General features: G+C 39.0%; 1 protein-coding gene across 2 annotated transcripts in view; it reads left to right on the forward strand.

The window, feature by feature from the left end:
- The window catches only part of ANTXR1 (ANTXR cell adhesion molecule 1), a 222562-nt gene that overhangs the window by 21582 nt on the left and 184791 nt on the right, over nt 1-16189 (forward strand). For both annotated transcript variants that reach the window (XM_043603551.1, XM_043603552.1), the window contains exons 2-3: nt 4660-4731; nt 9424-9495. In XM_043603551.1, the coding sequence (XP_043459486.1) occupies nt 4660-4731; nt 9424-9495 (144 nt within the window). The remainder of the gene's footprint in view (nt 1-4659; nt 4732-9423; nt 9496-16189) is intronic.

Raw genomic sequence — 16189 nt, forward strand, 5'->3', positions numbered from 1 at the left:
GGGCATATTCCAAGCCAGAAAAACAATTTATAAGGCAAAGTACAAGTGACACATGCATCTTTTAACACAAAGTCCAAATTCAGTCAAAGACCTATATCTATCCTAACATATCTATCCATGTGGCAGAACGACAGAAGTCTGGATGAGGTCACAGTGGATGGTTTCCAGAGGCCCCATGAATGATGTATTTAGAGTTCAGGATTAGGAAGTCTAACTATGACCACTAGGTGGTGATGAGGCAGGGAGCAGGACTATGGCACCAGGCAGGTAAGCCTTTTGCTCCTGCAGATTTGGGTTAAAGAAATACGAGCAGTACCCCCAACAAGCTCACCTCCTTGGCTAAAACCACAAGCAACTGACATGAGGTTCTTTCCCTTCCCAGGGGGTAATATAACCTTGGGGTGAGACAGAGTGTGATTTTGCCGGTTAAGAAGACTCAGTAATAAGGACTAGAAGGATTCCAAGGCAGCAATATAAATAATCCTATATTCCTCTGCTCCTTGAGTAGGTTAGACCCCTTGGGGTCCCATGGTAACCCAGAGAAGACAAAACCAGTTTGGTTCCCAGAATATGAGAAGGTTATATTTACCCACACTTGAGGTAACAGACTAGGTACATTTCAAGTGTGTCCCCAAAATGGTATATTTTGGTCAAGGCTTATATAATTGCATAAAGAATGATGATGTTTAAGTATGAAACAACAAACTTCAACAGTCTCAGGGCAATTATTAGCAGAGTTGGGATAGGAGAAGTAAGCCTATCAAATATCTCCTTCCCTCCAGTTTTGTCTTAGGGGTCTCATTTTATTTTCTTCTTGAGAAAATACAGTCCCTGCCCATTAGCAAGAAGGTTTTCAGATAGATACAGACTTTTTTTTAACACCCGAGGTGATTTCTCAGATCTTGCCCTATTTGTGGCATCAACAAATCACATGAATACCAAATTGTGTACATTTTACATGTCAGTCAGATAGAAGAATCATGAAAAAGGAATGTTTTAAGACAGTGTGAAAGTGTGAGTTATTATTGAATGACCTATTTAAGTAAAGGGATGCAAATAGATTTGTAGCTGTTAAATAAAGACCATCCTTGAGAACAAAGAAATGGTAACCTGAGAATTGACTCCAAACCTCTCCTCCTTAGGCAAACAACCAAGAATGGTGCCTCAATTCTGATTCAAGTCCCTATTTCACCAACACTTTGCCTCCTCCTCTCCCTCCTATAGAATTCCCATGCTGTAGGACTTCTCTACTAATGAGAAAATCAAACTTGGGATGAAGGAAGTAGGGGATTCCTCTCTAATCACTAGGCATCTTACACTACCCCTCAGATAGACCTTGTCCTGGTCACCTGAACCAACATACAACACTACATTTCAGAAGAGGTCACAGATGACCAGTGTTCAAGGAAATCTCTTGGTTCCAGTGAAAAGGATTTGTAGATTTCTAGATCGGACTATGGCTTATCATCAGTCATGTGTTGCCTCTTCTGAGGCACTTATATAGCATTAACCCCAGAACTAGACCACTTACCCCATGACTGAAGGAAAGCAGCTAGGACCAGTCTTTGAAATTTGAAGTATACAATTGAATCCTGTCCAGGATGATGTCCTGGATTTTAATGAAAGAGGATTTCCAAAGTTTTAAAAGCCCAGGGCTAGGATATGCAGTTCTGGTGAGCTCTTGGGAGACTTCCAGCTGCCAGTAGGTTCTTCTGTTGATGATTAGGTAGGTCCATTGACCAAGGAGCTGTGCTCTAGAGTCACTGGCCCATATGGGAAGGCTTCTTGGGTTCACACAGGGTCACAGGAATTGGCTGGAGAGCTGGTGTCCAGCTGGCAAAAGATCAAGAGGCTTCCTTGAGCAATCAAGGCTTCTTCTTTTCATGCTCTTCTTTCTTCCGCTGTACAAACAGGTTGATGCTGGAGAGGCAAATATCCCTAAATCCCTCACAGAGAGAGCAGATAGTAATGACTGAGAGATGTACATGGTGCCCCGAGAGCATGGAGCAGGGGTGATGGGCCCCATATATGTCAGTCAAAGGCAAGAGGCACGGACTGAGTTGAGTCTTAAAGAATCAGTAGGAGCAGTGTGGACCTGGAGTGTCCCAAGCAGCTGGAATATGTATAAAGGCTAAGAGGCCAGAATGGAAAAGGTTTATTTTTGAGAGGAGGGGTCCCCACCCCTCTTCTTGCCAGATTCCTTTCGCCATCTGTCCATCTCCTCACCCCCAACTCTGCAGGGCTCTATGCTGCCACCAGAGGAAATTTCTTGTTTTTTCCCAAACAATTGTTTAAATATGTATTTCTGTATTACCTAGAAGAGTTAAATGTTGTTCAAATGTTGATTTACTACCCTTTGGGGGATTGTGTGTTCTGATCCTTTGTCTATTTTTCTATTGTTTGCTTTTTAATATTTACTTGTACCAATTATTTACATATCCTGGACACAAATTTTGTCTTTTTTATTTGCTGCAGACATCATTCTTTTCTTTTCTTTGAACCTGTTTATGGTACCAATTTGTCATTCAGGATTGTAGATGGTTCAGGTAGTCAAAATTATCCTTTTCATAAAAAATAATTCCTACTTTCTGTACCTGGCTGGAGAAACCCTTCACTAACCTGAGGACATAAAAGTCTCCTTCTATAATTCACTCAATGGTTTAAAGTTTTGTTTTTCCCATTAGGTTTTAAAACATCTGGGGTTACATTTGGTATGAGACAGTGATCTAACTGGGTTTTTTCCCCAATTAGAAATCCACTATCATAACATCATTTATTAGGGGGTTAGTTCTCTGTCCTCAGTCTGAGTCACTTTTTCACTATATAGCAAGACTTCATGTAGGTTGAGGTTTGGGTTCTCTCTTCTACTCCATTGGCTCTACAGTTATTTCACGTGTCATGTATATGGAGTCATTATATCGGATAGGGCAAGCTTTCCAGCTTTATTATTATTTTTCACAATTGCTTTAATTATTTTTAGACATTTAATCTTCATTTCATTTTTAAAGTCAGTTTTTGTTTTTTACAAAACATTCTTTCAGAATATTTCGTAGAATTGAAGTTACAGATTAAGTTGGGAAAAATGAGATAGCCTTATGATACGGAGTCTTTCACTGTATGACCATAACATATTGTGCCCCTTTCTTCAGGTCAGATAAACACATCATTTTTGGATGTGGGGCAGAGACAAATAAATTCTCTTTATAGAGATGGAATATACTCAATCAGAATGAGAATTCTTGGGTTGTTGTGCCATGAAAATGAAAGCACAAAATCTATTGCACAGATCCATCTTAAATTTCCATAGGCTAGGGATGCCTAGGTAGCTCAGTCAGTTGAACGTCTGACTCTTGATTTCAGCTCAGGTCATGATCTCAGTCATGGAATGGAGCCCCACAATGGGCTTTGCATTGAGCGTGGAGTTGCATGAGTCTCTCTCTCTCTCTCTCTCTCTCTCTCACTCTTTTTCCCTCTCTCTTTTTCTCTCTCTCCCTCCCTCCCTTTCCCTTTGCACCTCCCCTGTGTGCATCCTCTCTCTAAAAAAAAAATAAAATAAAAACATTAAAAAATCTATAAAATAGTCTGAAACAAAGGAAAAAATAGCAACGAATAACTCTTTAGAAGTTAAAATTAAGGTAAATGAGTGAATAAAGTAATCTGAAACAAATGGAAACTCTTTGTACAAAATGTCAGGGTAGAATGAATAAACTCTTAACCTCAACAATTATTAGAATGACAGGCAGAAATGCAGTGCTCAGCTGAAACATATCCTCAAGTGGAAGGAAGTGGCATCGTAGCTACACAAAGAATGAGTTAGAACAGAAAAACCTACTATAAAGTCACTGCAACAGATTGAGAGTATTGGCATTGTGGAAAATACAAGCTGAACTGAAGCAGTTAATAAATGATATCAGTAAAACAGAAGTCAATCTTGGGAAGTAAAGAAGCCCCCTTCCAAATCTAAAATTCTGTAATTCCATATGTCCTAGAGAAAGTTTCCCTCTGCTTTAGGAAGAAGATTCCTTTTGAATATAATGAAAGGCTGTATAGTTTTTCTTCGTTTTTTATTAGTATGAATAGTTACATTAAATGTTCTTAAACATTGAACCATCCATGCATTCCTGAAATAAACTCTACTGGTTAATTAATTATTATTCTTTTGGATTCCTGCTGGATTTGTTTTGCTATCATCTTACTTAGAGATTTTTCATCTGTATTTGCAAATGAAACCTGACTCTTTGAGGAGGGGGATTTGTTTGTCTTTGTGTCTTTGGGCATCTAGTTTGTGCTAATTTCTTTAAATAAACTGGAATTGTTTTTCTTCCCTAATCAATGAATAATTTAAATTGCACAGAAACAATGGTTTCTTAAAGATTTGAAACCGACCTGTGAATCTGGGTAGGTCCAGGTATTGTTTTAGTGCATTAGTGTGTGGAGTGGGGGTGGAAGGGATGGAAGGGGGAGGGAAGGGAGATTCTTTAACAAAATTTTCAAGAACGCTAACATTGAGTCTAAACACCTTTCCAAATGATTGCCAAAGTTATCGAAGCTTCTGATAATGAGCCCAATTAATGTAAGATAATAGAACATAAAGAGAAATGATACAAGGTAAGGATGAATGAACACTTGATTAAGTGCCATCTGCTTTTGTTTTCCCAGATCAGGAAGTGTGCTGCACCACTGGAATGAAATCTATTACTTTGTGGAACAGTTGGCTCATAAATTCATCAGGTGAGAAACATAATGTATATATATAGTGCTCTGCCATGAGTAAAACTAGCCTACGTTTGCTATTCTGCTAACTACTAACTACTTTGGGCGTGCTTTTTGACAAAGGTAGACTCTCAGATCTTTGACCAGAGACTTGACTTTGTTTTAATCTTTGCCGTGTTAGAATAACTTTTGGCTTTGTGTTTTCAGAAGGACCCTGATTTGGTTATAAGACCAAAATTTTACCACTGTCTCTCTTATTGAACAATATATTCTTTCAGAAGGATCATTAACATTTTCTTCCACAGTGCACCACACTGGGCCACTTGGCTTATTCTAGCTGGACTCAGGTGTAAAAGGTGTAGGGTGAAAGGTGACCAATTCATTCCAGTGTGCCCAGAACTTTCCCTATGATAGCGCTGAAAATCTCACATTTTGAGAGCTCCCTCAGTCCCAAGGAAACCACCGTGTTGGTCAGCCTGGCTGTGTGTCCTAACAGGTAGAATTCTCCGAGCATTCTTTATACCACTTTCCAAGGGAGGACAATGCAGTTTTGAACTGCACTATAAACGTTGCAGAGCCTGGGAGGTCCTACTTTCCAGTAAGTATCGATGTCCACTGGTAAAGAAAAGGAGGTCATTTTACCCTCCTTGGGTACAGTCTCCAAGGGAAGACACAACTGTGATAGCTTTCATGGATGTGCTTGAAGCCAGTTGTCAAGGTCTTTGGTAAAATTGTTCTGATCATCATGAACTCTAAAGCAGCCCCACTCCTGTGTCATGGCATCGGTAAAGTCTTCCAGCCCATGTGAGTAACCATAAACTTCTTCTTTGAATAAGATTCTTTATCTCAGAAGACCCCTGAGACCAATATAATGACAAACACATTCCCTCCAAATTCAGTTGACCTCTTACCTGCTTGCCTGATTGGAGGGGAAGGGTTAGGAGGTATCCTCTCTGTGATGTCAAAAATTAGAAGCTGCAGCAGGCAGCATCTAAACCCAGATTGTTGGAAAAAGCAGATGCCAAGAGGAGAGAGAGGGAGGGGAAAGAAGCAAATACATGAGCGGTATTAAAATCAAAGTATTTGGGAGAATTGTAGAAGCCTACAATTGAAAACAATGACTTCCCAAACTATCCTAAGAGACATTCGCTACCCTTAACTTGAATAGCGTTGGTGAGAAACTGCTACCTTTGGAGGCAAACAGCTCAATAGTTGGACAATTCTAGTTTCCAGAAAAGTCTTTTTGTCGTTGAGCCAACATGTCCTTCCTATACTCCCGTCCATTATATCCATTATATCCTTTGAAGTGATATAAAACAAATCTGCCTCCAGACACTTGACAGTATCTGCTCTGTTTCTATTTGCCCTTCTGGTCTTCTGTTCTTTCTGAAGCAGAGGAGTCTACTGGAAAAGGATTTGAAGTTAGGCAGATGTGGACTTGAATCCAAGCTCCATTGTGCAACCATAGCAATTGACTTACCTTGGTTGAACCCTGGTTTGCATGTGAAAATTAGAAGAGAAAACATGTGCAAACCAAGTAGCCCAGCACCTGGCTTAGAGTGGCCACTCAGCACTTCTCTCTCGCTGTTCCTTCAGCAATTCCAGATGCCTCACTGTCTTAGAATCAAAGACACTGAGAGGTAGGGGTGGAGGAACTAAGAAACCACTTAACCCAATCCTTTCATTTTATTGATAAAGAAACTGAGGAGGAGAAAAGTTGACATGGCTTAATCCAGACCACAAGACACTTTCCTCTGGTTGTCTCCTCTGGCCTTTCTTGTCTATGGACCCCCTCAGAGTGTAGCACCAAGATATCACTGTCACTGTCATGCAAATTCCAAGATTCAGGTACTGTATTTTGACTGCTGCAGCCCAAGTGCCTGTAATAGTATCTGACACATAGTACATGCTCAATCAATATTTTTGAATAAATGGATAGATTTTGAAAAGGAATGAATGATTTTTGTTTATTCACTCTTCTCTGTTTCCTTCAAGACCTCAACCCACAACTCTCACCCATCACTCTCAGCAAAGAACTTCACCTCCCGGTTTCACCAAGAGCCCTGTATATAACAGAAAAGTGATTTCCTAAAGTTCCAGTCCTACTCTTAAAAGATGCATGCATGTCCTTCCCCTCACCTCTGAGATTCAAGTATTCCCCCTTTGAAGGCGACCCCTCCATTTTAATCCATTTTGTCCCATTGTCTCCAATCTTCTCCGTGTCTTTGTTTTTCTCTTGTATTTTTCTCTAACATTGCTACATCAATAGATGTAAACAAATCTCACCTGCCCCACATCTGAAAAAAAAACAAACAAACACAGAAAACAACAAATCTCCAGACTATGTTCCTCTATAGACACTATAGATACCTATTTCTTTGCTGGTTTCTCACTCAAATATCTTTAAAGACTCAGTATCACCATATCTTTACTTCCTATTCATTCCTTAACCCACTGCCATCTGGCTTCCATCCCCCCCTCCACCTGCTTGCTCTCACCAAAGTCCCTAACTAATGCCCTAAGAGGACAAAGACAGAGAGTGTCTTGCAGTGCTTATTCTGCTGGATGCAGGAGCTTCGTTTGATTGAGAGTTCCCTCTCTTCGAAATTCTTTCCTCCACCTTCTGGTTCTCCTTTCATCCCACTGACTAGAGCTGGGCCTTTAAATGTTAGTGTTGGTTCTAGATTTGGGTCACTTCCCTTCTCACTGCTGACACTGTCTTCGAACAATTCCACTCACATTAGTATGCTGAAAACTCCCAAATTATGTCTCTAGCCAAGACTCATATATCAAATATACTAGTTGCCTCTTGGAGCTGTACATTACCTACATTTCAAATTCAATTTTTCTAGAGCTGAACTCTGTATAATTGTTTAGAAGCCCAAGTTCTAGAACGAGGAGCTTGGTTTTAAGTCCTGGGTCCACTACTTTCCCACTGTGTGACCTTGGAACATTACTTTGTCCTTTAGAGTCTCAATTTCATTTTCTGGAAAACAGGAACAATAATAATACTGATCTCATAAAGTTGTTACTGGTTTAATGAGCTAATATGTGCGCATCACTTAATGATAGTGCCTGATACATAGTGAGCCCTTGATAAGGTTGACTGTTATTATAGTATTATGATAATTATGGTGTTTTGCTGATTAGCTGCAGTGGGGTGGTAATAGGAAGAATTGTGTCATGGACAGAGAACCGAGGTCTGTTTCAAGATACCAGCATTCAATTCATACTCCTTAGGCTCCTACCAAGTATTAAACACCATGATAAGGGTTTCCAAAGATGCATCAGATGTATGGTATTGAATGTAGACTTTATCCTAGAGGCAGTAGGAGCCAATGGAGATTTTTATAGCAGATGGATGACAGGTCTGACTTATATTTTAGGAAAATAGCTCGGGAAGCAGTGTGGAGAATGAATTGGAACAAAGACTGTTGACAGGCAAGGTCACCGGCCAGGAAATAATTGCAGTGGTCACATAGTTGAGGGCAAAGTCCTAAGCTAAGAAATGGAAAAGGAGGGAGGGTTTAGGAAATGTTGGAGGAGGTGGGAACTATAAGATATGGGGGCCAGATCAGGGGTGGGAGGGTACTGCGTGGTGAAGAAACAGGTTGACATTGTGACAGATGAACCAGTTGGCCACCCAGAGACAATGCCTGACAGACAGCACTCTATTGGTGAATCCACTACAGTCTGATAGTCCATCTTTTCTTTTCTTTTTTTTTTTTAATGTTTATTTTTGATAGAGAGAGAAAGAGAAAGCATAAGCAGGAGAGGGGGACAGAGTGGGGACCTGAAGTGGGCTCTACACTGACAGCAGTGAGCCCAATGCGGGGCTCAAATTCATGAACCATGAGATCATGACCTGAACCAAAGTTGGACACTTAAGCAACTGAGCTCCCCAAGTGCCCCATCTTTTCTTTTCTTTTTTTTTAAATGTCTGTTTTGCTTTTGTTATTTCTGGACAGTCCATCTTGCAGACAGAGAAACACGTTTGGTCCTCAACTGAGAGTTGTTCTGCCTCTAAGAGTGTGGATTTTACCCAGGACAAAGCTCCTGAGCACTGCCATAAACAAGCCATGCCACCGTGTATATTAATAATGAGAAGTATAAAACTACCAAGTGGAATAGATATTCTTGTGACCCATCAGCACCTTCTCTCCTTCTGGGATCACCTCCTTGGGAAACCGAGCAGAAATTAAAAGTTGATGGTGATCCTGCTTTCAGAGCAAAGGGTGTTTATAGTATGATCTTAGTGGCTGATGGCACCAAACTGCAACAGGTTTAGCCACTCCCCTCGTTAGAGGATACACTGGACTGCCGTGGAGACACTACCAAATTTCCCCAATCAGGGTCCCCTTTTTATAAACACCATGCAGACCAGTCGTCTTCTAGAGTTACACTTCTTCAGACAGAGCATGGGGCAGTGATGAATGTTAGCTTTCCTATTTGTCACCCGCTGTCACTGAGCGGTGGTGTCAAATCTGAAGCAGCGTCCCCGGAAGACACCGCAGGTCTTCCCACTGGTCCACAGTTTCAAGTCGGCTACTGGCTAAATACTTGTGACACCAGCTGCGGGGTCTCTCTTAGGGTTGTAGGTCCTCAGCTCTGGCAGCCAGATAGGAGAGGAAAAACAGGGAAGATGACTGGAAGGAAATGGCATTCTATAGTCTTTCTATCTGCCCTAATAGAATTTCTTTTCCTTTCCAGCCCACAGCTAAGAATGTCTTTTATTGTCTTCTCTACTCGAGGAACAACCCTAATGAAGCTAACAGAAGACAGGTAAGGATGCTTCCCTTCCCTGTTGCTAAAAAGCCCACCTTGTCCTGAGTAGTTCTGGTATATGTGCCCTAGTGCCAGCCTTGACTGTCAGTCATTTTAAATTTAATTTTTTTTAATGTTTATTTATTTTTGAGAGAGAGAGAGCACAAGCAGGGGAGGGGCAGAGAGAAAGAGGGAGACACAGAATCCGAGCAGACTCCAGGCTCTGAGCTATCAGCACAGATAGCTCGAACTCAAGAACTGAGAGATCATGACCTTAGCCGAAGTCAGATGCTTAACTGATTGAGCCACCCAGGCGCCCCATCAGTCATTTTAATCATATAGTTCTTTCTTTCCACTGAAGCCTTGAACTTTGTACATTGACCCATCTGCTAGTTTACTCTGTGGTGACTGATAGAATTTCCTGATGTTGGTGAAATTCTGTAAATGACTAAATCGCATTAAGGTAAATCTTACATTTGATTGGCAACTCAGTCTGCTAACTTCAAGCAAAATGTTAGCAAGCCAAATCCTTGGAGGATTATAGTTTCTTTTATTTAAATTAGATTTATTTTGTGGGTTAAGGTTTCAGAGATATAATAAGCATACTGTGAGAGAAGTAAGAATGTGAAATATTATTAAACATAATTGCCAAGGCAGGGAATAGAAAGGGAGGGTTTATGGTACCATGGAAAAAAGGAAATTTGAATCAGGTGTGGCAAAATGTTGTTGACATACAAGGATTACCTAGACGTAGCTTAACAAAGATATTATTTGGGGTTTTACCACTTACCCATGAAAACTAGCAAAAATAGAGACATACCATTTGTTCATAATTAGGATGGTATGTTGGAAGTGGAGATAACAGTTTTCTTGAGTTAATAACACTTTTGTCCACTTTTTAAAAAATGCAATAGTGACATGAGAGAAACATAATGGGGTGAGGGAGACACATGTGGGACTACTGACAGACTGTGTATGGACATGTAGGGAAAAGGAAAGGAGAAAGGGCAAGCACAGAGGACAGGGAGACTTTATAACATTCTTCTTCCAGAAATCAGACTAGGACTAACAGGATGGAGTAAGGTTTTCTGGATTTTGCACTAACACAGCAAATCTGAGTTAGTCCTCATTTTTCTCCATGTCTTTGTTTCCCATGTGTAACAAAAAGAATTCTCTGTACCATGTAAAAGTTTTCAAGTCCTATTTCTTTTTTTTAAATTTTTTTTTGACATTCATTTATTATTGAGAGACAGAGAGATACGGAGCATAAGCAGGGGAGGGGTAGACACTCCCCTCACTCTCACTCACTCCAGGGGTAGAGAGGGGGAGACACAGAATCTGAAGTAGGCTCCAGGCTCTGAGCTGTCAGCACAGAGCCCAATGTGGGGCTCGAACTCATGAACTATGAAATCATGACCTGAGCCGAAGTCAGTCGCCTAACCAACTGAGCCACCCAGGCGCCCCTCAAGTCCTATTTCTCCTTCAGCAGTATCTATTATTCATGCATGCCATTTGAAACCCCATTTTAAAAACAGGGGTTTCTTGTTTCCTATTAACAGAAGAAGAAACTGAGGCCATATCGTATTCCTAAGGATACCAAGCAGAATGCACACTAGATGCAGGCTCCACATTCCTTCCACTCTCCCTTGCTGCCTTCTGTTAAACAGAGAATCCTAAAGCTCAAGAAACTTGAGAGATTTTTCCATCACTATTGGCCAAGGATTTTAAGAAGCTCTGAGAAAGTGTGTCTAGCATATGAAAGACTCCTACTTTCTCTCAGTCTTTACATGATGACATCCTTTATGCAGAGATGGCTTTGTTCAGAGAAGACTCCCCTCTCACCCATTCTTCACATCCTCCTACAACCCAGGCCGCCCGGTGCTGCTTCGTGCTGACCCCACTCACTCCATGCTTGAGTTTGGCCCAGAGACCTAGATCTCACACCTCTTGTGGGTATTTTGTGTGCTACTGCTCACAGCCTCTGGGAAGTGGGGAGGGCAGCCGAGGGGGTTACAGATTTATAAACGTTGTTAAAATGCTTAGGCTTTCAGACTCGTTTTGGTTATGCTAGCTCAAATTAGTCACCTGAATCCAATGTTTTTCACTTGAATCTAATGTTTTATGCCTTAACTTCACTACTCCTAGTTTCCTGTACCACGGAGAAGACAGAGGTTATGATCTCCATTTTGCTAGAAGCAGCATTTAATATTTAAGGGCTGAATATGCATCAAACAGCCAAAAAATGCCTTGCTAAAAAGGATGTTTTGGTTTCATGTGGTGACTGCTTGGCCTAACCTATGGGTCAGCTGGCAAAGCATGAATGGATTGCTGACACATCCCCAACATTATCAGGCTAGGGAGAAATGTGGACAAGCCTTCTCTCTCCAAAATACTTTTTCATGAGACTGGCTGAAAGAACTAGGCTTTCAGAGCTTCCAAACTGGTACTGTTTCTGAAAGATATGACTTCCAGTGTTTTAGTTGGTCACAGGAATGTTTATGTTTTTCTCTATATCTCATCAGATTTTCACAATATCCCTATAAGACAGTAATAGATGCATTATTGTACCGATGTAATGACTGAGGAACCGTGTAAGTTAAAAAAAACTTGCTCAAAAACAGGACGTGAATTCAGAGACTCTCATTTCCACAAGAGCAAGAGATTGTGGGTAAACCACAAGAAATAATATCAAAGACATATTTGCATCCAGTTCTTGGGATCAAATCCATATAAAGGAAACCACAGGAAGGCTGAAGAAATATAATAGAAAATAAATATGGTGTGTTGAGAGGTAGTAAAGGAATTACAATTCGAATAACAATACTTACCATTTGTGTCTTTTATCTGCTGAACATTTTACATATCATTTCTCACTTAACCTCATATAACCATTCAATCTCTAATGGGGTCTCCTTATTTTATATGGAATATACTATTTATCACTAACTGCTTTCAGCATTTTTTTCTTAACTCTCAGCAGGTTGATGTGATCTATCTAGGCATGGTTTTCTTGGAGTTTTTCCTATTTTGGATTTGCTGAGGTTCTTGAATGTATAATTTGTCTTTCACCAAATTTGAGAAATTTGCAACCCTATTTTTCAACTATTTTTTCTGCACCACTTTCTTCTCTCCTTCTGGGACACCAGCGACAGAGATGTTAGACCATTTGATATGATTCCACATGTGCCTGAAGGTCAGTTCAATTCTTTTCCAATCTTTCTTCTTGCTATTTTTCAGATTAGATCATTCCTATTGATGTATCTTCATGTTCACAGACTCCTTCCTCTGTCATCTCCATCCTGCTGCTGAGCTCATCTATTGAATTGTTTATCATAGACATTGTGATTTTTCAGTCCCAAAATATCTATTTTGTTCCTTTTAAAAATTTTATTCCTCTGCTGAGATCATCTATATTTCCATTTATTTCAAATGTATTTACCTTTACCTCATGGGAGCATAATTATAAAATAAATATATAAATACTTAAATATATAATATATAAAAACATATAATAAGGTATAACATATAATGAAATATATCATATATAATTAGATATACAATGAGATTACATATGAGGTAAATATTTATGAGATCAACTATATGTAATATAATTAAATATATATAAAAACTATAAAGTAAACATATAAACCTTATATGCTTTAAATTCTTTGTCTGACAATTTCATAAGCTCAAGATTGGCATCTTAATTGTTTCTTTCCTGAGAATTGGTGCGTTTTCTAGGTGCTTTGTATGTCGAGTAATTTTAGATTATATCCTAGAAACTTTTAATATTAGGTTGTTGAGACTCTTGAGTCATTTTCAAATCCTCTGGAGAATATTAGTTTGTTTTCTCTGTTTGCACGAGGTTCAGACAACATGTTCTCTCTCTTCTTCTGTGGTTGGTGGGTTTTTTTTTCAGTTCAGTTTTCAAAGCCTTTGCTAAGCAGCTTCAAGCCTGTCCTATGCATGTGCAGCTCAGAGATAAGCCCAGGACTTATACAGCTTCATACACAGAATTATTGGGACCCCCTTCTCCAGCTCTCTCTTCTGCAGGATTCCCCACACACTGTTTCCCACTGAGGCCACCCTTTCCAAGTCCTCTAGTAAGAAAAGTGGGGTTTATCTTGGAGTTTGGCCTCCACATTGTCTCGTGTAGTTCTCTACCGAGGTCACCCATGGGGCAAAGGCAGAAGTAATCAAAGAGAAATGAAAGTTGGGATTCTCTCCACATTCTTTGAGTCACAGGGGGTCCCTTCCCCAGGGGCCTGATATATGGTGACCTCCCAGGCCACTACCATGTGACTGAGACCCACCCTCAGGTTAAAGCCATGAAAGAAAAGAGCAGGGGGAATGTGGAATTCATACTTGTCTGGGTTATTTGTCCAGGTTTTAACTACTCTTGCCAATCCATCTGCTTTGTTTACTTTTCATAGTCCTTATTTGTTTGCATTTTTATTTTGTCCAGAGGTTTTGGCAATAATTGCCAGGAGAGATGAGATAGCCAGTAGCAAGTTTACTCCATCTTGCCTGCTATTACTTCAATTTTGTAGATAAGGGGCACCGAGAATCTGATTTTAGATAACTTGCTATGGCCAAATAACAAAAATGGCAGAATTAGTAGTATGATTCTGGATTCTGGAATCAGTCCGACTCATATGTTTTGCATCATATCATGTTGCTCTTCCAAGATTTCCTAGCTTCATCAGTTTGCAAAATGATTGATAAACTGTAACACATTTTTCAGGTTTCTTCAACAGCATAATAAAGGATCTAATGTTAATTTAAGTACTAATGGAATACATTATTTTAGTGTTAAATACTACATATGATTCCCTATGTACTCCCTGGACAGTCTTTTTCCTGATCTTGATTTAAATATTTTAGATGTCTCATCATTTGGAATGAGATCATGTCAAGGAAGTCCAACTCTTCCTTTAAAAGAAATCAGGAATAGATACTCAATTTAATCAAATGCATTTTTGGCATATATTAAGATGATCCTGTTTTTTTCTTTGACCTACTAACACAGTGAAATGCATTTAAAATATTTTTTTTAATATTGGATCATTCTTGCATTTCTGGTTACACTTGGTTGTCATATATTATTATTTTAACGTAGAGTTGAACTCTGTTTTCTGCATTTTATTTAGAAATTTAACATCAGTGTTCATAATTGTGATTGGGCTGCTATTGTCCTTGTATGACTACTTTTACTTACAGTATTTTTTATACTGTTTTTTACATGTGGATCATTACTTCTAGAAATTCATCTGATGTAAGGTATAAGGCCAAGATCCATCCGTTTTCTCTGAGTGCTTAGCCAGTTTTTCCAACATCATTTGCTGAATAATTTACTACCAATTTGAAAAATTAAACTCTTTTGTAGACGTGGATCTACTGCTGTGTTTTCTATTCTGATACACTGCATTTCTGTTCCTAGCTAGGGCCACACCATTTTTATTAGTTTTAGCATCTGGAAGACCAGTCCTTCTTCATTTCTAATCATGAGTGAAAATCTCCCTGGTCTTTTGTAGTTTGTTTTTCTGTTTGCTTGTTTTACCATGGGAATTTACATAATTTGCTTAATGTACCAAAATATTCTTGGGGTTTTCACTTGAATTGTATAGAAAGTACAGAATCACCTTAGCAAAATGGCATTGCAATTTTATTGTATATATTTTCTTATTTAAAGATATATCCCTTCACTTATGTCTGTTACTAAGGTTTTATTGTTTTTTATTCAAATCCGTCTCATACAGTGTTAAGTGTTTTCCAAAGGCATTTTTAAGTTTTCCTTCCATTGTGAATGAGTTTCTTTTTTGTTTGTTTTATTTTCTAAAATACTGGTTTATGTAATTTCTACTTTTAAAATTTATTAATTTTTGTTGGTTGATTAGTAAGTGATTAAATTTTACTTATCATCCATGGATGTTAGACCATATGTATACCTGATGGATAAAATTTTTTTTTTAATTTTTTTTTTCAACGTTTATTTATTTTTGGGACAGAGAGAGACAGAGCATGAACGGAGGAGGGGCAGAGAGAGAGGGAGACACAGAATCAGAAACAGGCTCCAGGCTCTGAGCCATCAGCCCAGAGCCCCACGCGGGGCTCGAACTCACGGACCGCGAGATCGTGACCTGGCTGAAGTCGGACGCTTAACCGACTGAGCCACCCAGGCGCCCCTGGATAAAATTTTTATATAAGAAATGTATTGATTAAATTTGTCAAATAGCTTATATTTTTGTTTACTTGATCTGTGAGGACAGAGAGGTATTTTTAAACTTTCCACCATAACTTTTATTTGAATCTCCAACACATTGCTTTATAATTTAGGCCATATTGTTTAGTTCACATGGGTTTTCATTATGGACTATATGTCTAATCAACATAGAATACCTTTCTGTTACCTTTCATGCTTTTTAAGTCCTTTGTCAAAAAAATTTTATAAACTTAAATTTTTAAAAACATTTTTCTGCTATATCTGTGTCCACGCATTTATCTTTTACCCTTCTTTGATTTTTTTAATTTTGCACCAGAAATTTGAAAAGTAGAATTTGTAGAAGTATAATTTCATTTTTATTCTAGCAACAGTTCCCAATGAATTTTGCTTGTCTTTACAATGGCAAGAATTAAGTAATCTCATTTATTCTCCTCACTGAATTTCTTTTTTTTTTTAAGTTTATTTATTTATTTTGAGAGAGAGAGAGAG

The sequence above is a fragment of the Prionailurus bengalensis genome, chromosome A3 (assembly GCF_016509475.1).
Source record: "Prionailurus bengalensis isolate Pbe53 chromosome A3, Fcat_Pben_1.1_paternal_pri, whole genome shotgun sequence".
NCBI classification, from domain to species: Eukaryota; Metazoa; Chordata; class Mammalia; order Carnivora; family Felidae; genus Prionailurus; species Prionailurus bengalensis.